Raw genomic sequence first — 23725 nt, 5'->3', positions numbered from 1 at the left:
TCCAAAGCAGTAATCTCATGATTACTCCCAGCGCCACGTACTAGTGAGCATAGGAATAGGAGGATTGATTGATTGAACACATGGCTGGAGAATTGGTGTAGGAGGGAGGGCATCAGATTTCTGAGGCATTAGGACCAGTTCTGGGGCAGGTGGAACCTGTACAAGATGAACAGACTATACCTTAACAGGACAGGAACTAATATCCTCACAGGGAGATTTGCTAGTGCTGTTGGGGAGGGTTTAAACTGGCTTGTCAGGGGGATGGGAACCTGAGGGGTAACTCAAATTGGAAGGAAGTAAAGCTGGTAACAGGATGTAGAAAAAAGTAACAAGTGACATTAGAAGGCTGGTGAAACAAAGGCTAGCATCAACTAGGCTTATAATGCAGAATAATGTCAAGAAGACAAGGTTAAGGGCACTCTACCTGAATGCACGCAGCATTCGCAACCAGGTAGATGATCTAAAGGCCCAAATAGAGGTCAATGGCATGATCTAATTGCCATATCGGAAACATGGCTACAGGGTGACCAAGACTGGGAACTGAATATTCAAGGATATTCGACTGTTAGGAAGGATAGACAAAAAGGAAAAGGAAGTGGTGTTGTGCTAAAAATAAGGGATGGGATCAGTACATTAGTAAAGGAGGATCTCAGATCAGAAGAACAAAATGTGGAATCTGTTTGGGTGGAGCTAAGATACAGCAAGGTGCAGCAAACATTGGTAGGAGCTGTTTATAGGCCACCAAACAGTATTGGCAGTGTGAGGCATGGTACTAATCAGGAGATTAGAGCAGCATGTGGCATGGGTAATACAGTAATCGTAGGTGACTTCAATCTGCATATAGACCGGGTAAACCTAATGAGCACTAATTCTGTGGAAGATGAGTTTCTGGAGTGTGAACCGACTAAAGAACAGGCTATTTAGATCTAGTTTTATGTCATGTGAAAGGGCTAATTAATAATCTTGTTGTAAAAGAACCTTTAGGGATGAGTGACCATAACATGATAGAATTTTACATTATGTTTGAAAGTGAGGTAGTTCAATCTGAAACCAGGGTGTTAAATTTAAACAAAGGAAATTATGAAGGTATGAGGGGCAAATTGGCTGAGGTGGATTGGAAAAATACATTAAAAGGTATGACAGTACATAGGCAATGGATAGACTTTAAAGAAATATTACATAGTTTACAGCAACTGTACATTCCTTCAAGGCACAAAAACCCCAAAAGTAAAGGCAGTCAACCATGGATAACAAAGGAAGTTAAGGATTGTACAAGATGAAAAGAAAAGGCCTACAAAGTTGCCAGAAATAGTAGTAAACCTGAGGATTAGGAGGATTTTAGAATACAGCAAAGGAGGATGAATAAACTGATAAAGAAAGGGAGAATAGAATATGAATGCAAGCTAGCAAAAAATATAAAAATGGACTGTAAAAGTTTCTGTAGGTATGTAAAAAGGAAATGTTTGGCTAAGACAAATGTGGGTCCATTACAGGCAGAGTCAGGAGAATTTATAATGGGGAATAGAGAAATGGCAGAGAAGCAGACTTTGTGTCTGTCTTCACTGAGGAAGATACAAGAAATCTCCCAGAATTAGAGATCCAAGGGATTAGGGGGAATGAGGAATTGAAGGAAATTAGTATTAGTAAGAAGGTTGTATTGGAGAAATTAATGGGGCTGCAGGTTGATAAGTCCCCAGGACCTGATATTCTACATCCCAGAGTGTTGAAAGAGGTAGCTATGGAGATAGTGGATGCATTGGTGATCATCTTCCAAAATTTTGTAGATTCCGGAGCGGTTCCTGCAGATTGGAAGGTAGCAAATGTCACCCCACTATTCAAGAAGGGAGAGAGAGAGTAAACAGGGAATTGCAGACCTGTTGGCCTTACATCAGTCGTTGGGAAAATGCTAGAATCTATTTTAAAGGATGTGATAAATGGAGATTTGGATAATAATGATCTGATTGGGCATAGTCAACATGGATTTATGAATGGGAAATCATGTTTGACAAACCTGCTGGTGTTTTTTGAGGATGTTACAAACAGAATTGATAAAGGGGAGTCGGTGGACATGGTATACTTGGATTTTCAGAAAGCTTTTGATAAAGTCCCCCACAGGAGGTTGGTTAGCAAAATTAAAGCAAATGGGATAGGAGGTAATATACTGGCATGGATTAAGAATTGGTTAACAGACAGAAAGCAGAGAGTAAGAATAAACGGGTCATTCTCGCATTAGCAGGCTGTGACTAGTGGGGTACCACAGGAATCAGTGCTTGGGCCCCAGCTGTTCAAAACATATATCAATGATTTGGATGTGGGGACCAAATGTAGTATTTCCAAGTTCGCAGATGACACAAAACTAGGTGGGAATGTGTGTTGTGAAGAAGATGCAAAACTGCTTCAAGATGATTTGGACAGACTTAGTGAGTGGGCAAGAACATGGCAGATGAAATATAATGTGGGAAAATGTGAGGTTATCCACTTTGGTAGAAGGAACAGATGTGCAGAGTATTTCTTAAATGATGAGATTAGAAAGTGTAGATGTACAAAGGGACCTGCGTGTCCTTGTCAATAAGTCACTGAAAGCTAATATGCAGTGCAGCAAGCAATTAGGAAGGCTAATGGTATGTTAGCCTTTATTGCAAAAGGATTTGAGTACTGGAGTAGTGAAGTCTTGCTTCAATTGTATAGAATCTTGGTTAAACCACACCTGGAGTACTGTGTGCAGTTTTGTTCCCCTTACCTATTATTGTCATTGAGGGAGTGCAACGAAGACTTGTTCCCGGGATGGCAGAACTGCCCTATGAAGAGATATTGGGGAAACTGCGCTTGTATTCTCTAGAGTTTTGAAGAATGAGAGGTGATCGCATTGAAACTTACAAAATACTTAAAAGGATAGACAGGGTAAATGTAGGTAAGATGTTTCCCCTGGTTGGGGAGTCTAGATCCAGGGGTCACAATTTCAAAAGAAGGACAGAGATGAGGAGAAATTTCTTTACTCAGAGGGTTGTGAATCTTTGGAATTCTGTCCCCCAGGAGGCTGTGGAAGCTCAGTCGTTGAGTATGTTTATAGCTGAGATTGACAGATTTCTAAATACAAATGACATGAAGGGATATGGGGATAGTGTGGGGAAAAGGCATTGAAGTGGATGATCAGCCATGATCATATTGAAGGATGGGCATGCTTGATGGTCTGAATGGCTGGCTTCCTCCTGCTGCAATGTTCCTATGTCCTATGTTCCTATGTCAGCCGACCACCTCTGCATGACACAAGCAGCTGGCAAAATTTTTTAGATCTGACCTAATTTCTGAACGTGTGAATGATTTAGACATTATGTTCATTACTAAAAATAATTGTTAGAAACTGAAGTGTCATTTTTCAAAAGGAGAATTCATTTCCTTATTAATGCAGACTGGTTTAACATTTAGTGACACTGTCAGATCACAGTAGTTTTGAAGAAATTTGGTTATTGTAACTACAATGCACAAAAGTCTTGTTCTTCAATGTGCTTCTAAAAATTTTGATGAATTACTTTGAAAGCAAAGGTCACTGCTCCTGTAATATAAAATGATCTTCACTTTTGAAGCTTCACTTTCTTAATATGTTATCATTGTTTATTAGAAATGCTGAAATTGTTGCAATACTGTTTCCATGCTTTATCAGATTTTCTGGGAAAACTGTATTTCCATCAGGATTCAGATTTTTTTAAAAACAGAAAATGCTGGAAACACTCAGAACTATTGAAAGGTCATTGACTTGAAATACTAGCTGAGATTTTACTGCGAGCAGTAAAGGAATGCTTTAGCCGTTCATCTTGTGTACAGGTGTCCAGAGACTTTTGAGGTATGTCAGTGGAGATTTCTAGTAATCAGGCAACGTATCCAGAGCAGTGCCTCTACAGGGGATCTGTGGCATCTGTGAGCAGGTTAAGCAGCAGGGAGGCTCTTTAAGCAATCAGATTGAAGAATTTTCACTGAGTCATGACAGATTTCTAAATACAAATGGCATAAGGGGATATGGGGATAGTGTGGGATAAAGGCATTGAAGCGGATGATCAACCATGATCATATTGAATGGCAGGGCAGGCTCGATGGGCTGAATGGCCTACTCCGGCTCCTATGTTCCTAACTGAGCCATGGCTGACATTATAAAAGGTTTAGACATCTTGGATCCAAGTAAGCTTTTCTGCTGTGTACAGAATTTAAGAACAAGGGATCATATTTCCAAATTAGGGACAAAAAACAAAATCAGAAATGTTAAATGCTTTTTTCTACTAAAAGCAAATTCTTCAGTCTTCAGAACTACTTCTGCCTAGTGGGTAGGCCATTGCAGCTTCCTCGCTTCGGCCCCTTTTAAAATGGTATGGGTGTGCAGTCCTATAGTGATTTAGTAAATATGTGGAACAGAGTACATGCATGGGTGGTGAAACAAGAAATCTTGATGGATTTCAGGAAGGAACTAGATGAATTCTTGTCAACAAATTGGATTCAGGGTTATTGGAAATGCATCAAAGGAATACTGTGGATAGGTATTCGAGATGGACAGAAGTTCTTCTACTGCTTGAATCTATTACTGTATTTCATGGTAAGGGATGGATCAAGTGTGAAATGCACTCACTAAATTTCAGACCCGCCAGCTCACTTCCCACCCACCTAGAAGAGAGTGACTGCATGCTGGTGAAGATTAGGCTGGTCTTGGTTGCCTGCCAGCTGCCAAGTAAGTGGTGAAGAGGGGTTTCACAAGGGTCTCGTGGAAGGGAATGGGGAGGGGAACTCCGGCGACAGGGAAAGCCATGACTTTCTCTGTAGTGCCTGGTCCTGTTCCCCTAGACCCACAAAGGAAAATTTTAGACTTGACTGACAGGGCCTCTTCAGTCTTCAGACCTACTTCTGCCTAGCGGGTAAGCCACTGCAGCTTCCTTGCTCAGCCCCTGTTAAAATGATATGGGAGGTCCTATTGACATGATGCAAACCGATTTACATAAATGTATGGGGCTCCTGCTTATTTTAGGCTGGTACCTTATCCAACTGCAAAGCTTCGTAGGTTAAAGTCAGAAATGTCTGGGATCTGAGGGGGTAAGTAACCTGCTCATTTTAAACTGCTCACTCGGTTTCACTCAAGTGGAGAGGCTTAAAATTAACCCTTGTGTTACTCTGTAAGACGTGCGTTGATTATTTTTCACGCAGGTAAAATCCAGCATTGATGTTTGCAATGATGAAGCAAATGTTAGAGTTAGATAAATTAGATAGAATTTTGGTTTATTGTGCATTTTGCCGATAAACTCAGCGAAATTAACATGTGTTTATTTATTCTTAGTACAATAGTTTCATAAAACATTGCAGCATAAAATATAATTTGTAAATATTTTACATGTTCATAAATTGTCATGACTTAAAATGTTTTTCAAAAAATACAGGCTTTTTGCACAGTGTGTAATAGGCATCTGCTGTAGCATTTTTAATCTGGAAAACTGTACCCGTGTGGAGCAACTGCCAAGCAACTGAAACTATGATGAGGATTCCATAATTTTTGGTGTTTTAAGAATATATTTTGGTGTAATCCATTCCTTCATGCTTTAGGTTAGTTAACTCACTAAGCATATTTTTCTGAAAGTTTTCTGCTGGACAAAAACATTGTTTTGAGATGCTATACTAATAGTCTGTGGCAGAGAAAGAGTTAAGTTTTAAATCTCCAGGAAATCTTGGTAGCTGCCAGCCACCTGCACATATGTGCTGATTCTCTTGGTCAAAGGTCATCAGATAGATGTCAGCTCTATTTGTGGTGCAAGAATATGTGGAGGCCTACAGTAATGTAGATAACAGAAAGCGATTGTTTCATTCATTTCAGAGCAACTTTTAAGATGGCCTAAAGGAACTCCATTTGTTCAACATCTCTCCTCCACCCCATCAGATTCAGAAACGTTCAGATGGCTCATTAATGAAGGTCAAAGTTGATGACTGTTGATTGCACAGCACAATGTTCTTTTGTGTGAGGGTGCATGGGTATGGTTGACTGTGGGTTAGGCAATTTTATGTGAAGTTATTGACTTAATTATATGTAAAGATCTAAATTGTTGGAGCGATATTACAGCAGGAGATGACAGATTAACATAATACACTACACATGACTGCCTTTTGTTTGTTTCTTAGACCTAATAATAGCTATCATTTTACTACATTTCAGTGTGTATAATATTGGATTCTATCACTGCTAATCATCTAATTGATATTCCAAACATCTCTCAACTAAAAAGGAATGCATATAAAGTATACTTAGTATATAAAAATGGTTTAAATTACTGGCCATTTCAAACAATTGCATTGTTTAACACAATGTTAATGTATAAACTCTAGTAAGAATAGTTGTGGTTGCAAAACTGTACATTTAGAAAGGAACTGACCCTTTTTATGCTAAATCTAACAGCAGACCTGTGCAGAAATAACTGTAAGGAATTCTTTTTACTTTTAGGAAAGCTGTAGTTCAAGTAATATACATTAAATTGGCACACCTGAACCAAGAACTTACTTAGTTGTTAATAAGTGTTTGCAATGCAAAAGTAGATCCCATGAAAATCCTACATTTTCTGGCACACAGCATTGTACCTCCAAGTGCACAAGTGAAGATTAGAATTTATAAGATAGAAAATATCTTCACATACACAAGGTAGTTTGCAACGACAGAGCTGTTGAGGCTATATTTTTTGAGGAATGTGGTAATGATAGCAGTTTTAAAATAAAAGGGGGCATTAATTGAGAAAAGGGAACTGTTTGCAATGTCAGCCAGCATGGGTGCTAGCAAGGGAAGCTGAATGTCCAGCAGCTTAGTGGAAATAGGGTCAAGGGAGCAGGAGGTGGATCTGATGGATTGGAGAAGGCATAACAGACAATAGAAGAGAAACTGGAGAAAGACACAGGATTAGAGCATCCTATAAATCATGTATACTGCAGCCACAGTGCACTGGTGGTGGATACTGGCTGGGGCTTTGATCAAGTGGCCGGCTCTGTCCCAGATGGTGTTGAACTTCCTGAGTGTTATTGGGGCTGCATCCAGGCAGGCGAATAGTAAGTATTTCTTCACACTCCTAATTTCAGCCTTCTAGATGATAGAGAGCCTTTGAAATGTCAGGAGGTGAACTACCCATTGCTCAATACCCAAGCTCTATCCTGCCCTTGTAGCCACAGTGTTGATATGGCTGAACCAATTAAACTTATTGCTAGTGCTGACCTCCAAGATGTTGATGTTGGGAAGTTGGTGATGGCATTGCTGTTGAAGGTCTTGGGGAGAAAACTGAGCTTTGTCTTGTTTGAGATGGTCATTACGTCACACTTAGGTGGAACAAATATTACCTGACACTTTTAAATAAATTATAATCTTTTTGTAAATGAAGTATGAATTGGATACCCAAAGAATTGATTTGCCCTGATATATTCTCAATAAAATGTAATGTGGTTGGATGTTCTCGGTTTTATTGTTACAGTGGTCTTATGCACTTGAAAAGCCAAATACAGGGAGTGTGTTCAACATTGCTTGGTCTGTTGATGGTACTCAAATAGCTGGAGCTTGTGGAAATGGCCATGTGATCTTTGCCCATATCATAGAACAGCGTTGGGAATGGAAGAACTTTGAAATCACCTTGACTAAACGAAGATCTATGCAGGTATAGTTCCTTAAAAATCAAATCCACATGGGACTAGATAATAAAAGATAATTTTTGATTTTCAGAGACATGTGTTAATGCTTAGTCAAGTTCAAGGCTTGTCCAGTTGTCAGCATTACGGGGACAAACTTCTTGTCGTTTAAAAACTTCGGATAAAAAGGCCCAAATTAAATGTGTGGGCATTGTGACCCCTGTTTTTCAAATTTTATTCTGGCCCAGAACAAATTTCTGGACAGTTGTTTAAGAGCTATTTTACAATGGTATAAAAATGATTTTGTCTTCTTTATATCAACATCAATATACTGCAGGAATAAGAAAACCATAAAGAAAAAATCCTTTTAAGACGTTTGCCAACAGTAATTTTGAGATGTGGCTCAGTTGAACCTTTTTTCCATTGCTGTGTAAAGACAGTGGTTAACACCAAAAGATGCTGACAGTAAAGGCCTGCTCAGGTCAGGGGGAAAAACCCAACCCGAACCCGACAGGACCACATTGGACCCGAGCCCGACCCAGCCTGAGTCCCTCCAGTTTTTCCCGCACCCGACCCGAGCCTGACCCGAACACTGGAATGTTCCCTTTACCTATCTTGCGACTCTGAATCTGCAGGAAGCTGCAGCATGTGCGTGATGACGTCATAGAGACGCTCACTCGCTCTATGCGCAGACTCAAGAGTTTCCCTCCTTGACGTCCCAGGCTCCCAGCTCAGGTAGGTTTTTGAACTTTTCACACTTACCAGCAGAGCAAAATGCAAGACTTGTGCGTGTCTGACCCGGACCCGGCCCGACCCAACCCGAGCCCGAAAGCCGGACCCGGAAGAGCGACCCAAACCTGACACATATCGTCAGGTCCTGTAGGGTTCAGGTCGGTTCGCAGGCCTTTAGCTGACGGTAAGATAGTTCCCCATTACTGTTTTCTTCTGGTGAATTTAGAAGTGTTTACTTTTGCTGGTAAAGTGCACCTTGGCATCCTTTTAAAGGTTGAAACCAACGCATTTTAAATTTCAATAGTAACATTCAAAAGAGAATTAGACAAATACTTGAAGGGAAAGGAAAATTATAGGGCCAAAGGGAAAGAACAGGGGAGTGGGATTAATTGGATAGCTCTACCAAGGAACTGGGACAGGTATGATTAGCCAAATGTCCTCCTTCTGTACTGTATGCAAGGTCCAGCTTTCAGCCCTGAAAATTTTACTTCTGGCACAGCCAATATATTTACAGCAGTTAATTTAACATAAGTTACTAGGGTTACATCAGGGGTGTCCAACCGTTTTGCATGTGGGGCCGCATTATAATCTTTGTCCTGCATGGGGGGCCGGTGAGCACATTTCAGAAAGATAAAGGTATTAGAAATTTATTTTACTATTAATCAAAACTGCAAAAAATGTGCATTTTTGTGAACAAGCTTTAAATGAGAAGACTAATTTATTAAATTACTTTCTCATCACTATGTTGAACACTGATTTAGTGAAATACCGGCATTATTTTTGTTTGCAGGCGTAAACAATGTCTACCCGAACGCTTGAACTAGCGATGCACAGTATTCCAGATAGATGTCCATCTGTCAGGAATGATCTTGATCACTCTTTGTGTGTCTGTCTGTGTCTCCCTCTCTCTCTCCTTCTCCCTCTGTCCCCCTCTCTCTGTGTCTGTGTGTGTCTGTCGCTGTGTGTCTCTATCCCTTTGTGTCTCTGTCTCTCTTTGTGTTTCTCTGTATATCTGTCTCTTCACCCCTCCCTCTGTGACCCCCCTCTGCTCCGGGGCCCAGTTAACCCAGCACCCTGCCCCCAGGTCCCGGGCCTGGGCCTGGGCCCTGCCGCCTCCTCAGGCGGCTTCTCCTTGGTGACGGTTGTGGAGATGAAGAGCCTGGGGCCCAGTTCAGGTCCGTACGCAGGCAGAGCCGGTGCTGGGCTGGGCCCTGGGGCTCGAGCTCAAGGCCGGGAAGGCCGCACTGGGAATGCAGTTTGGGCGGGAAATGCCGGCAGACATGCAGCTCAGCCCGGGCGCCCCCATCTTAGTAAAGGAGCCAGCACATCAGGTACTGAAGTGCGTCCACCATCTGAGTAAAGGAGGACATGCGCAGTGAGGTGTCCCTGCTGTGTCGGTAAAGGAGCTGCAGTCGTTGTCAGTCACAGAAGGTGTTGGCAGGCTAGAAGAAGCCAATGGCAGATTTCCAGTGGAAATTTCTCATCGTTGGCGGGCCAGATGGAAACATTTGGCGGGTCAGATTCTGGCCCGTGGGCTGTATGCTGGACAATCCTGGGTTAGATGAAAGAAGGTGGGCAGAGGCTGGTATGGAGCATAAACATTGGCATAGACCAAACAGCCTGTTTCTGTCCTGTAACTTTTTAGTGTATCATTCTGATTCTATAAAATGTGAAAGGAATTGGACAACTGGCACCAGCCATAACTGGTGCTTGGTGTATTTCCAATCAAAACACAATCAAGCTTCATATAAGCTTTGACTAAGATCCTCTCGCTAGATTCCGAAGAAATAAACATTTCTGTTGTCTTTGTATTACAGCGTACTCAACTGATAGAAAGCATTCCAGCAATTCTGGCTGCCACTGAAATAAAGGAGATAGTCAGAAATGTAGCTGGACACCAATGTTTCTGGCCATTCTCTATAACTGATTTCACTGAAGTAGTTTGGTAAGAAAGAAGCCCACTGAAAAATACATCTAAATGGATAGAGAAAGCCTGTATGGCCTGGAGTTCTCAATGGGTCAGATATGTATGGTATAAATAGTTTAAAATATACACATTTTAAAATAATTTATTTTTGAAGTTAATAGTTACATATAGACATAAATCCATTGCTCTTTAGTGATTTGCCAGCTGCAGCTGACAAAAATGGTCACTAGAATGTCTAGTCTGCAGACATTTTAAATTTATGCATAAAGTCAACAAGAAGGAAATATAATTTTTGTGTGGCATGCTGTTTCCAGCAGTGAATCTGTTAACACTCATCCTGATAAAAATAACACCTAAATTACTGTATTACAAGTTACCAGGCAAAACTGTAAACACACTTATCAGAATCAAGTTTAAAAAAAGCTGACCAGTTACATATTAATCATATAATGCTTAATTTAGCTAAACGTAACGACATGCCTCTGCTCTATCACAGGCCACTTCCAAGAATACTTTAATCATGTTTTGCTATCATCTTACAATGCCATTTGTAAGCACCCAAAAGGCTCAGTGATTTCTAATTTGATTTTGGTCTTGTTGGTGACATATCTGAAATAAAAAATGAATTTACAGGAGCAGGCCATTTAACCCCTCAAGCCTGTTCCGCCATTCAGTTAGATCATGGCTGCCCTATATCACTTGAGCATAATGGAAATAGTCATCTTTATTGAAGAAACATCCTAGAGGACAATAACTGGTAAATAAAAAATTCTGAAGCACGCTATCAAGTAGTTGATTGTGTTTTGTAACAGGTACGGAATGTGTTGAATGATGCACTTGATGTCTTAGAATTCCGTGACCGGGTGATAAAGGCCTCGTTGTCACATGGACATTTGGTAGTTGTAACCTCACTGCAGTGTTATGTGTACAGGTTAGTAAACTCTTTTCTTTTAAAATATGCAAAGTCCTTTGACAAAACTACTTTTGGATATCTTTGTCAATTACATATCTCCCAAAGCAAATTTAAATCTCACTAGTTCTACTACATGACAGTAATGTAAAGAAGATATGTCAAAATATATATTTTTATAGAATCTTGAGTTATTTTTGGCTCAGTTATTCTTGAAAAAATATATTAAGCCAACTCTTTTAAAGTGAGCTTAATGTTAGCTGGGTGTAATATACTAAATGTGTTACACTCTCTGGTTTCTTTCCTGATCTCAACTTTGTAAATCCATGAATTTATATAGTCTACATTCTCTGTTAACTGTGTTTTATTTCAGTACAAAAAATTGGAATACTCCACTGGTATTTGACCTAAAAGAAGGTACTGTTAGTTTAATTCTACAGGCAGAGAGGTAAGCGATTAGCATTAATCTGTGGGTACTTAATGTAAACAGAACTTCCACATGCATAAAAAGGGAGTTTAATTTGTAATTTGAATCTCACTCAATTATGCAAAACTACACTTTTTTTCAAATATATAAAAACCTAACTATCATAATTTAAGCAATTATTGAAACTTGATTAACTGTTTTGTAATTATTTAGCATGTGATTTCTAATGCCAACTCCTAAAATGTAGAGGTAATTTCTTATACAGAGCTATATGTTATTGCTTAATATTTAATATGTGATTTTAAAAATATATTATTTGGTATTGCAGTCTCTCCAGATTATTCATAAGGATAACAGTGTTTGCTGCAGAAATGTGGGAGGTATTTTATGCTCTCTTCCTTGGCAGGTTTGGAGGCAGAGAGGACATTTAATCGGGCAGGGTGATGGCGGGTGGGGACCCCGCCACCTTCCCACCTCCACACCGATTATGTCCGTGGCGGGAACACCCATGGATGGCCTTGCCACACTGTTGCCAATTGAGACCCTTAAGTGGGCAATTAATGCCCAATTAAGGGCCACTTTCCAGCAACAGGCTGGCCTGTCACATGCTCACAACATGCAAACCTGTGCAGGTCGCATTCCGGCTCCTGGGGAGGCCTGATGGAGGAATCCGGCATTGGGAAGGGGGGCCCTCTTAGAGCCACCCCCTGCCCTTGCTGCCGACCTCACGACAACCACTGACCCCGCGGTCCCCACTGTACGAAACCTTTCCCACCATCACTCACCTTTGCCTGGGTTGCTCCGTGTTCCTGGGCCTCCAGTGGGTGTATTTCCTGCAACAGCCACTGCCTCTCTGGTGGCACTGCTGAACAAAAGAGCTGCCGGCCTCTGATTGGCTGGCAGCTCTCAGAGGGAGGAACTTTCACCCCCAGGGTCCTGATCCCAGGAAAGGCCTGCCGGTGGCCTGTTAATTACCTGATTGACCATAATATGGCGGGCCTTCCCAGGAGGAAGCAACATGGTCTTTCGCCGGCTCTGCCGCCGGTGGCCAAAACCATTGTCACCTCCGTAAAATTCCCCCCATGCAGAAACACAGACCATGCATTTTTTTGTACCTAGTGCAAAGCACCATTGGCATAGGGCTAGAAACATGTCACTAGGCCATTCTCCTGGTCAGGAAATGGTGCATGGCACAGAGACAGAACCTAAAAAGAAAGTAGCTTACAAAATGCAAGGAATTAAAAAGGTTAACCATGCACTATTGTAATTGTGCAACTGATTAGTACTAATTTGCAGTTTGACTCAAAACATAACTCAGATGTCATATTTCAAAACGTCCAAAGCCTCTGTAACTATATTCATTACATCCAATTCAACAATACGAAAAAGGTAATATAAAATGAAGATTGTTCGATGTTTTCATATACTTAAGGTTTAAAAGTTTCAGATGCTTACAATAGATTTCATTAACCTCTTTAGTGATCGTATTTATTTGTTTATTCAGACACTTTCTGCTGCTTGACGGAGCAGGGATTTATTTGTATTTGTATGAGGGTCGCCTTATTTCTTCTCCCAAGTTCCCAGGGATGAGAACAGACATACTGAGCTCCCAAACTGTCTCCCTCAGCAACGATACAATTGCCGTGAGAGATAAGGCTGATGATAAAGGTATAGTGGAAAAGCTGTTAGTTTGTTAAGAAATGTGTATATATAGATCTTAATATTGTTCAGTACAAACATAATACACCGTATAACATCAGTCCTTTTATGCAACTCATATGTGCGTACAAGGTGTTGTCCCATCCCCAGTACACACATGCACCATAAATTGCAAGATTCTAAAGAATCTCTAAATATATTGTAGTTGGTGTGGTGAAAAGATATTTTTGTCCAATGTCAGAAATTTAAAAGTTGATGAATATTGTGGAACATGGAAACCATGTTTCTTTCTTCTTTAAATTCATCTACAGCATGAAGTAGAATCGTGTCGTTAGCTCCTTCACTTGAGATTTTCAGCTCCATTATAAATACAGCCAATCAAGCTATTCTGGGCTTCTCTTTTACCTCTCTACATTGATGTTCTTCCTCATCACTGGGGCTTTTGCTAGCCTGATTCAAGTACTGCTGTTCCCTCTCTTTTCTCCATTGGAGCCGCTGTTTTACATAGTGCAGCCATGCCCACAAAATACTCTTCCCTCTACTGAGTTTATTAAATCTACATGAAATGGAATATTTCTCTTCCATAGGACAGAGGTGGTAAATCAATCACTCAAGATGCATAACCAGGCACACATGCTAAGTATCCAAAAGAGTGAAGATATGGCAGCAACACCAGTAATTCTAACATTTCACTTGGGTCCCAGGAGTACGATAGGTTAGATCAGAAAAATGACAGCCATGACTAGGAATGTAATAAAAGTGTTCAAAAATTTGAATAGGTTTGTGTTGGTAAATAGTGAAAGAATTTTTCCAGTGACCAATGAATCAGTTGCAATGTGCATGCAATTAGGATTAGTACTAGAAGCATAGAGGGAGCCGTTAGAACATAAGAAACAGGAGCAGGAGTAGGCCATTTGGTCCCTCCAGCCTGATCCACCATTCAATAAGATCATGGCTGATCTGATCTCGGCCTCAACTCCACTTTCCTGTCTGTCCCCCATAACCGTTGACTCCCCTGTAGTTCAAAAATTTGTCTAACGCAGCCTTGAATATATTCAATAACTCAGCCTCCACAGCTCTCTGGGGTAGAGAATTCTAAAGATTCACGACACTCTGAGAATAAATTCCTCCATTATTCTGAAACTGTATCCCCTAGTTCTAGATTCCCCCATGAGAAGAGCTTTTCTCACATAAATATTAAAAGATGGGATGCATTATCACAATTGACTACTTACTGAAAGCTTAATTAATCCTGCCATCCAGGAGACAATTAAAAACATTTAAAGAAAAAAAATTAATGGATATGAAGAAAGCGTGTAAAAATGGGATTAGAATAAGCAACTTGAATGTGGAAGTAGCGCTGGCATAGCTACAATGGGTAAAGTGGCTTCCTGTGTTGAAATTGTTATTATTCCCTGATCATGAGTAATGCTGAAAATAGAGACATGTTGTCAAAGCTTTTTGTCTTGTACTCATCAGGATAATCGCAAGAATAACCACTGGTGCATTCGCCATGGCAACGCCTCTACCAATCAGAGTTCACTTGCCAACAAATCAGCACTCTCTTCTCATGCAGTATAAGTTGTTGCTTTCCCTTACATTGGTTATTCTTGCATTGTCCTGATGAGTGCAAGACCAAAAGCTTTGACAACATGTCCCTATTTTCAGCAATACTCAAGTTCAGTACTACTAAACGACTATTTATTCCATAATCCTTCCAACAACAATGGACTCCTTTGTCACTAAGATTAAGACCATCCATTGAGTTACCTCCATGGCATTCCCACCACCCACCCCCCCCCCCACCCCACTCCATTGCTCACCAAACCACAGCTCCCCTAATGTTTCCTTCTTCCCAGCCTTGAACTTGCATCATTTTCTAATTTCTCCTCTATCTTCCCACATATTCCCTCTGAGCTCATCTTGGCTATGAGACCCAACTCTGCTCTATTTTCCCCATTCCCACTAAATTGCTGATCATCCAACTTCCCTTCCTGGCTTCCATGCTTGCTGACATTGTGAATTGTTTCCTTTTCCAAAGTACTGTTCCCTCCCTTTCATAGTCCTTCTCCACCTCCTTGCAGGCTTTGGCACAATCGGCCACACCATCCTCTTCCAACACCTCTCCTCTCCTCCATTGTCTAGATCAATGGGACATCCCTTGCTTGGTTCTATTCTTACCTATCCAACTGTAGGCAGGACATCTCATACAATGGATCCTATTCCTACCCCTGCACCTCTGGAACTCCCTAGGGATGTATCTTTCCCCCTTTCGTCTTCCTCATCTACATGCTGCCCATTGCTGACACCCTGTGATGACGTGGGGCCAGGTTCCACATCTACGCTGACGACACCCAGCTCGACCTCTGCCACTTCTTGTGAACCCTTTAATGTTTCTGTTATTATATTGGTTGTCTAATACTCAGTGCTGGATGAGTCAATTTTTCTCCAGTTAAACATTGAGAAAACCAAAGCCATTATCCAGAAACTCTATACTCTTGCCTTTGATTCCATCCCTCTCCTTGGTCACTGTCTCAGGTTGACCTAGACTGTTTGCAGCCTCGGTGTTCTATTTGACTCTGAGCTGAATTTTGAAACCCTATCCTCTTCATCACAAAGACCTCTGTAACACTGCCTGTCTCTTCACCGCCTTAGCCCATTTGTTGCCATAACCCTCATCTATGTCTTTGTCACCTCTAGAGTTGACTATTCCAATGCTGTCCTGGACGGCCTCTCATCCTCTATCGTCCATAAATATCAGCTCACCCAAAACTCTGCTGTCCGTATCTTATCCCATTCCATGTTCCACTCACCAATTACCCTTGTGTTCACTGACCTACATTGGCTCCCAGTTCCTAAATACCTCAAATGTAAAATTTTCATCCTCATGTTCAAATCACTTTATGACCTTGTTCCTCCCTATCTCTGTACGTGTCTCCAGCCCTACCATCCTCCAAAACTTTGGTATTCCTTAATCTATGACCTTCTACATTTCAGAAATCCCTTCAGCCCACCATAATCAGCTGTGCCTTCTGTCGTCTAGCCCCAAGCTCTGGGATTCCATCCCTACAGCTCTATTCCTCTTCACCTCATTTAAGACCTTTCTTAAAGCCCACATTTTCGACTAAGTTTTTAGTCACCCTTCCAAATAACGTCTTTGGCTCAGTGCTCATCTTTGCCTGACTATACTCTGTGAAGTACCTTGAGACATTCTTTCTACATTAAAGGTGCTAAATATGATGGGTTTGTTGTTTTTTATCCCACCATCATCATACATACTCAAATCCCAACAATAAAAGTGACAGAAAAATGGTGCTAACATATACAAGCAATATCTGAGTTCTGGTAAAAGTGTTCCTCAATACTTTGAGAGCAACATCTAGGTCATGGAAAAATTCAGGTACGAAGAATAGTCAGAATGAATACAAATACAAGGGGGGATAAAAGCTGCAGATTCAGGGGACAGATTGATAAAAACTGCTTGAATCACAATTGGCCTGCTGTTGATTGAAAGGGCTGAGATTACACCAGATTACATGTGTATTTATGAGCAAATGCTTAATATCTAAATAGATCCATAGAAATTTACAGCACAAAAGAAAGCCATTCAGCCCACAATATCTGTGCTAGCTCTTTGGACATTCCAAAAGTCCCCATTTCCTTGTATCTTCTTCTGATCTAATTTTCATTTAAAATATGCAATCGTCACTGTTGCAGTCACTCTGCTTCAGTAACCAGCTGTGTAAAGAAATTTCTTTTGACCTCGCTGCTCACTCTCTTAGTGACTATTTTTCATTGATGACCCTTTGCCATTGACACCCCAACCAAAGGAAATAGTCCTTACCAATTCACTGTGAACATAATTTTAAAAATGTTATTAAATCTTTAGAGTAACAGGTCTACAATTAGTCAGGGGAGGATAACTTTCCAATTTATTTGTAAAATTAGATTTTCATTTTCCAATATACCATTTTTAGCAATTTTGTACTGATCAAGTAAATTTAACCTATTTTGTTTCACTTTTGAGGAAAATCTAGTTTGGATTATTAAACTAAATTTCACCCTCCTAGGTTGTTGAGTATCAACCTTTACTGCAAGGTACCTAGGGGGACAAGTTTTAACATGATTGAGTGGGTAGGATTGGGTGCGACTCGGGGGTTAAATGGGGCAAAAATGGAAGCGTGTTGGGAACCCGGCTCTTACTCACTGACTTCTATATTTTACTCAGGCAGGCCAAGCAGTTCCCAGAAGATGGGTTGGCATTTTAAATATGTTAATAAGGCTGGAAGCCTCAAATGTAACCTACTTTACAGCTTTGACTGTGGCTGGCTGGGTTCTCCGGCCTCAAGAAACCTGGCAGTTGCAGCAACACGGAAACAGTGTCGGGAAGAAGTTAAGTGCCTTTACAGCACTTCTTGTGAGCCAGGAGGAGCAGGAATGCTTCCTTCTGGCCCTCCAGTCTCCTGCACCATATGAACATAAGAAATAGGAGCAGTAGTAGACCATATGACCTGTCGAACTGCTCCGCCATTCAATATGATCATGGCTGATATTGGGCTGCAACTCCACTTTCCTGCCCAATCCCCATATCCCTTGATTCCTTGAGAGATCAAAAATTTGTCTATCCCAGCCTTAAATATATTCAACAATGGAGCATTCACACCTCTCTGGGGTAGAGAATTCCAAAGATTCACAACTCTTTGAGTGAAAAAATTTCTCCTTATCTCAGTCCTAAATGATTGTCCCCTTATCCTGAGACTGTGCCCCTGTGTTATAGATTCCCCAACCAGTGGAAACAACCTCTCAGTGTCTACCATGTCAAACCCTTTCAAAATCTTTTAAGTTTCAATGAGATCACCTCTCCTTCTTCTACACCCCACAGAATATAGGCCCAACTTACTAAGCCTCTCATCATAGGACAACCCTCTCATCCCAGGGACCAATCTTGTCAACCTTTGCTGTACTGCCTCCAATACAAGTATATCCTTCCTTAAATATGGAGACCAAAACTGTACACAATATTCCAGGTGTGGTCTCAACAAAGCCCTGTGCAATTGCAGCAAGACTTCTTTACTCTTGTACTCCAATCCCCTTGCAATAAAGGCAACATGCCATTTGCGTTTCTAATAGCTTGCAGTACCTGCATGCTAATTTTGTGTTCCTTGTACAAGCACACCCAAGTCTTTCTGAATATCAACATTTACAAGTTTCATGCCTTTTAAAAAATATTCTGCTCTTCTATTCTTACAATCAAAATGAATAACCTTGCACTTCCCCACATTATACTCCATCTGCCACCTTGTTGCCCACTCACTTAACCTGTTTATATCTCTTTGCAGCCTCTTTGTGTCCTCCTCACAGCTTGCATTTCCACCTACCTTTGTGTCATTAGCAAACGAATACATTACTCTCTGTCTATTCATCTAAGTCATGAATATAGATTGTAAATAGCTGAAGCCCTAGCACTGAACCTTACAGCACTCCAACTTGAAATGCCCCATTTATGTCTAATCTTTGCTTCCTGTCCATTAACCAATCCTCTATCCATGCTAATATATTACCCCCAACTCCATGAGCCCTTATCTTGCCTATTAACCTTTTGTGTGACACCTTATCAAATGCCTTTTGGAAATCCAGGTATACCACATCTGCTGGTTCCCCTTTATCAACCCTACTAGTTACATTTAGTTTAGTTTAGAGATACAGCACTGAAACAGGCCCTTCGGCCCACCGAGTCTGTGCCGACCATCAACCACCCATTTATGCTAATCCTACACTAATTCCATATTCCTACCACATCCCCACCTGTCCCTATATTTCCCTACCACCTACCTATACTAGGGGCAATTTATAATGGCCAATTAACCTATCAACCTGCAAGTCTTTTGGCACGTGGGAGGAAACCGGAGCACCCGGAGGAAACCCACGCAGACACCGGGAGAACTTGCAAACTCCACACAGGCAGTACCCAGAATTGAACCCGGGTCGCTGGAGCTGTGAGGCTGCGGTGCTAACCACTGCGCCACTGTGCCGCCCTTCAAAAAACTGTAATAAATTTGTCAAACACAATTTTCCTTTCATATGACCATGTTGACTTTGCCTGATCATACTATAATTTTCTAAGTGCATTGAGACTTCCATAATAATAGATTCCAGCACTTTCCCAATGACTGATGTCAGGCTAACTGGCCTGCAGTTCCCTGTTTTTTCTCTCCTTGCTTTCTTGAATAACGGTGTTACGTTTGCCAACTTCCAATCTGCTGGGGCCATTCTAGAATCTAAGGAATTTTGGAAAATAACAGCCAATGCAGCCACTATCTCTACAACTATCTCTTTTAGAACCCTAGGATGTAGGTCATCAGGTCCTGGGGATTTGTAGAATTTTAGTCCCTTAAGTTTCTCCAATACTTTTTCTCGACTGACATTAATTACCTTAATTTTCTCACTCTTCTTAGCCCCTAGGTTACCCTCTATTTCTGGTATGTAACTTGTGTCTTCTATTGTGAAGACAGACACAAAATATTTTTTCAATGTCTGCCATTTGCTCATTCCCCATAATAATTTCTCCTGTCTCAGCTTCTAAGGGACCAATGTCTACTTTAACTATGATCTAAAATAGCTTGATCCCTAGTTAGTTCCACAATGTATTGGTCCAGGAAACTGTCACGAAAACATTCCACAAACTCGTCTTCCAGACTAACTTTACCAATTTGATTTATCCAGTCGATATGAAGATTAAAGTCCCTCACAATTATTACATTGCCTTTGTTACAAGCTCCAATAATTTCTTGTTTAATGCTTTGTCCAACAGTATATCTGCTGTTAGGGGGCCGATAAACTACTTCCACCAGCATTTTCTGACTCTTGCTATTCTTAATCTCCACCCATACTGATTCTACTGCATTATATTTTGAGTCAAGGTCCTTTCTCACTAATGCTCTTATGTCATCCTTAACTATCAGGGCTACCCCTCAGACCGTCCCCCACTAAACACCCCCACCTCCAGGATTGGAAACCCCACCCCCCTTCCTCCCCTGGGATTAGATGCCCCCATCACCACCCTATTCACCCAGTGGGTCCACTTGGACCTGCAGCCTCCTCCAGAGTGCTTCCTGCCCAACTGGAAGCCAAGGCTGTCAATCACAAAAGACGCATGCTGTGGAGTTAAATCTGCCAACAGAGAACAGATGGGCAGCGGGCTCATTTCTACTCCTCTTGGCCACAACAAAAAAAAAATGTCCTAGGCCATTGTTTGAGCAGCTTTCAGGAGACATTTATACAAATGGTTGGCATGTGTGCTACTCAGGCTCTGGCCACCTTTAGCTCAAAATTACTGTCGGGGTCCTATGTGTGTCATAGAATCCGGATTCACATAATTTATTGAGGCTTCCAACTGATTCAGGTTGGTATCTAGGATACCCTAGTAAATGTCCTTTGCGAAATGGTGGCAGGTGGGGTTGGTTTAGGAACACAAAATAAGTGCGGCACTATTCCCCTAATCCTGGTCACTGGGCCAAGTTAAAAGTAGCCCAATGAACTTTAGAAAAAAAGATATTATATATACATGTAAGAGGAGAATCCATTTTTCAGTATCTTTAAATAACGTTCTTGTGTGTCCCCATAATCTTCAATTACAAGTAAATACATTGAAGAAGGAGAAAAGCAAGACAACAGAAAAATATTTAGCAATTCTTGTAAACATTTACAGGAATTTTACAGTATTAATCGTTTCACACTGATGACCAACTTTGGCATTTGTGTAGTGTATGAGACCAACTCACTTGAAGGATATTTTCTATTTCTTCAGATGACTATAAAGTGTAATATTTATAAAGTTAATTTGTTGTGTGAGTTACGAGATCTTTTTCATGAATCGTGTAAATTAAGTACTCCATATGGCCATTATGTGTCCGGTAATCACCTTGTCAGTATATTCCTGAATTTCATCACCATATATTTTGTGTTCTTGTTTTAGTTATTTATCTTATTGATGCACTCTCCGGAAAACCCCTTGGTGATGGAAAGCCTCTTGTTCACAAGGTATTTTGTTGTGATGAATAGAAATGGATCACTTTCAGTATATCGTTCTATTTAATTCAATGAAAATGGCTTTGTGTAGGATATTCTGCATTGTGACTAGATACTTTGACCATTTAAACAAGTGGAAATAGGTCAGTAGAGAACAAAATAGTATTGTTATGTACAGCGATGTAACATTTCAGTCGATATCGACTATGGGAGATGCAAACTAAAAGAACGTACATATAAAATATACCTTTATATAATAAAAGCAAAATACTGCGGATGCTGGAAATCTGAAATATAAACAAGAAATGCTGGAAATACTCAGCAGGTCTGGCAGCATCTGTGGAGACAGAAACAGAGTTAACATTTCAGGTCAGTGACCCTTCTTCAGAACTGAAAATATACCTTTGTTATTTTGTGGAAAACTGATATTCTATTCCAATACATACCATACTGAATGCTATATAAACATTTAGCATTTCCTTTTCTCCACTAGGTCACTATACTAGTGGAATTAATATTAAAGAGAGAAAGAACTTGCATGAGTAGTAATGTGTGGATTAGGCTGCACAGTATTTTGCTTTGATTGTTCCCAGTCCCATTTATAATGGCTTGGATTTTGCGGTAATAAAGATAGTGAGGTTATCGGTGCTCACCATTATTAAAGAGTAAGTCAGACAACAATTTCTGGCAACTGCATATGTGAAGTTAAGCACAGAAGTCAGAAAGTTGCTGTCCAGGCTTCCTGTTCCTCCAGAAGCTAAGCTATAACAGTATCTCACCAAGAGACTTGGCATTTGAAATATATGGAAAGGTGTGAAATCGCAGTATCTACGTGATAACAACAACAACATATTTATATAGGATCTTTAATGTAATAAAACATTCCAAGGTGCTTCCCAGGAGCATGATAAAATAAAATATGACACCAAGCCACATAAGAGTGCGGGAGGGCATGCCAGGAGCAGCGCCAGGCTGCAGGAAGAAGAGGGTGCCTTCATGTTCAGTTGCCCTTGAAGGCTAGGTAAGTTTTTGAATTTAATGTGCCGGGGCCAGGCAGGCAGGCCCCAGCAATAGGAAGGGTGCAACCTCCGCCACAACGCATAGCTGCGGGGGCGGACATTGCCACCGGGAGGCCCTTCCTTGGGCTATGGAGCAGCCATAAAAGTGGGTGCCCCCTGGGAATCCTTTGGGAGGCTGCCACAGTTTACTTGGTGGTCTCCTCAAGTGGCGGTGCCCCTCCCAATGCCGATGAGATGCCAACGAGGGCGGTAAGTAGCCAATAACTGGTTAGTTAATTGGTTTAATTGGCGGGCAGGCCACCGCGCAGTTGAGGTTCCCGCCATTGACAACATCCTGACGCCTTCTACTGTCATTTTACGAGGCCCCCTCCCTCCCAGCCCATCTCCAGAGGGCTGGTAAAATCCAGCCCTCTATTTTTTTGTGTGAGTTTTCCCCTCGGGTAAGTGAATTGTCAGAGGGTGGTAGTAGATGGAAAGTATTCAGCATGGAGCTCGGTGACCAGTGGTGTTCCACAAGGATCTGTTCTGGGACCTCTGCTCTTTGTGATTTTTATAAATGACTTGGATGAGGAAGTGGAAGGCTGGGTTAGCAAGTTTGCCGATGACACGAAGGTTGCTGGAGTTGTGGATAGTGTGGAAGGCTATTGTAGGTTGCAACGGGACATTGACAGGATGCAGAGCTGGGCTGAGAAGTGGCAGATGGAGTTCAACCTGGAAAAGTGTGAAGTGATTCATTTTGGAAGGTCGAATTTGAATGCGGAATACAGGCTTAAAGACAGGATTCTTGGTAGTGTGGAGGAACAGAGGGATCTTGGGGTCCATGTCCATAGATCGCTCAAAGTTGCCACCCAAGTTGATAGGGTTGTTAAGAAGGCGTATGGTGTGTTGGCTTTCATTAACAGGGGGATTGAGTTTAAGAGCCGTGAGGTTATGCTGCAGCTCTATAAGGCCCTGGTTCGACCACACTTGAATATTGTGTTCAGTTCTGGTCGCTTCATTATAGGAAGGATGTGGAAGCTTTAGAGAGGGTGCAGAGGAGATTTACCAGGATGCTGCCTGGACTGGAGGGCATGTCCTACGAAGAAAGATTGAGGGAGCTAGGGCTTTTCTCATTGGAGCGAAGAAGGATGGCAGGTGACTTGATAGAGGGGTACAAGATGATGAGAGGCATAAATAGAGTGGATAGCCAGAGACTTTTTCCCAGGGTGGAAAGGGCTATCACCAGGGGGCATAATTTTAAGGTGATTGGATGAAGGTTTCGGGGAGATGTCAGAGGTAGGTTCTTTACACAGAGAGTGGTGGGTGCGTGGAATGCGCTGCCAGCGGTGGTAGTAGAAGTAGCTACATTAGGGGCATTTAAGCGACTCTTGGATAGGTACATGGATGATAGTAGAATG

General features: G+C 41.3%; 1 protein-coding gene across 2 annotated transcripts in view; it reads left to right on the top strand.

Moving 5' to 3' along the window:
* ift80 (intraflagellar transport 80 homolog (Chlamydomonas)) overlaps positions 1-23725 on the top strand; it is a 302407-nt gene that overhangs the window by 222262 nt on the left and 56420 nt on the right. For both annotated transcript variants that reach the window (XM_068042172.1, XM_068042173.1), the window contains exons 4-8: positions 7477-7655; positions 11098-11216; positions 11569-11643; positions 13127-13290; positions 21257-21321. In XM_068042172.1, the coding sequence (XP_067898273.1) occupies positions 7477-7655; positions 11098-11216; positions 11569-11643; positions 13127-13290; positions 21257-21321 (602 nt within the window). The remainder of the gene's footprint in view (positions 1-7476; positions 7656-11097; positions 11217-11568; positions 11644-13126; positions 13291-21256; positions 21322-23725) is intronic.

This window comes from Heterodontus francisci, chromosome 11, assembly GCF_036365525.1.
Source record: "Heterodontus francisci isolate sHetFra1 chromosome 11, sHetFra1.hap1, whole genome shotgun sequence".
Taxonomy (NCBI): domain Eukaryota; kingdom Metazoa; phylum Chordata; class Chondrichthyes; order Heterodontiformes; family Heterodontidae; genus Heterodontus; species Heterodontus francisci.
Note: the sequence above shows the minus strand (reverse complement) of the source record. Positions and strands in the feature narration are given on the sequence as shown.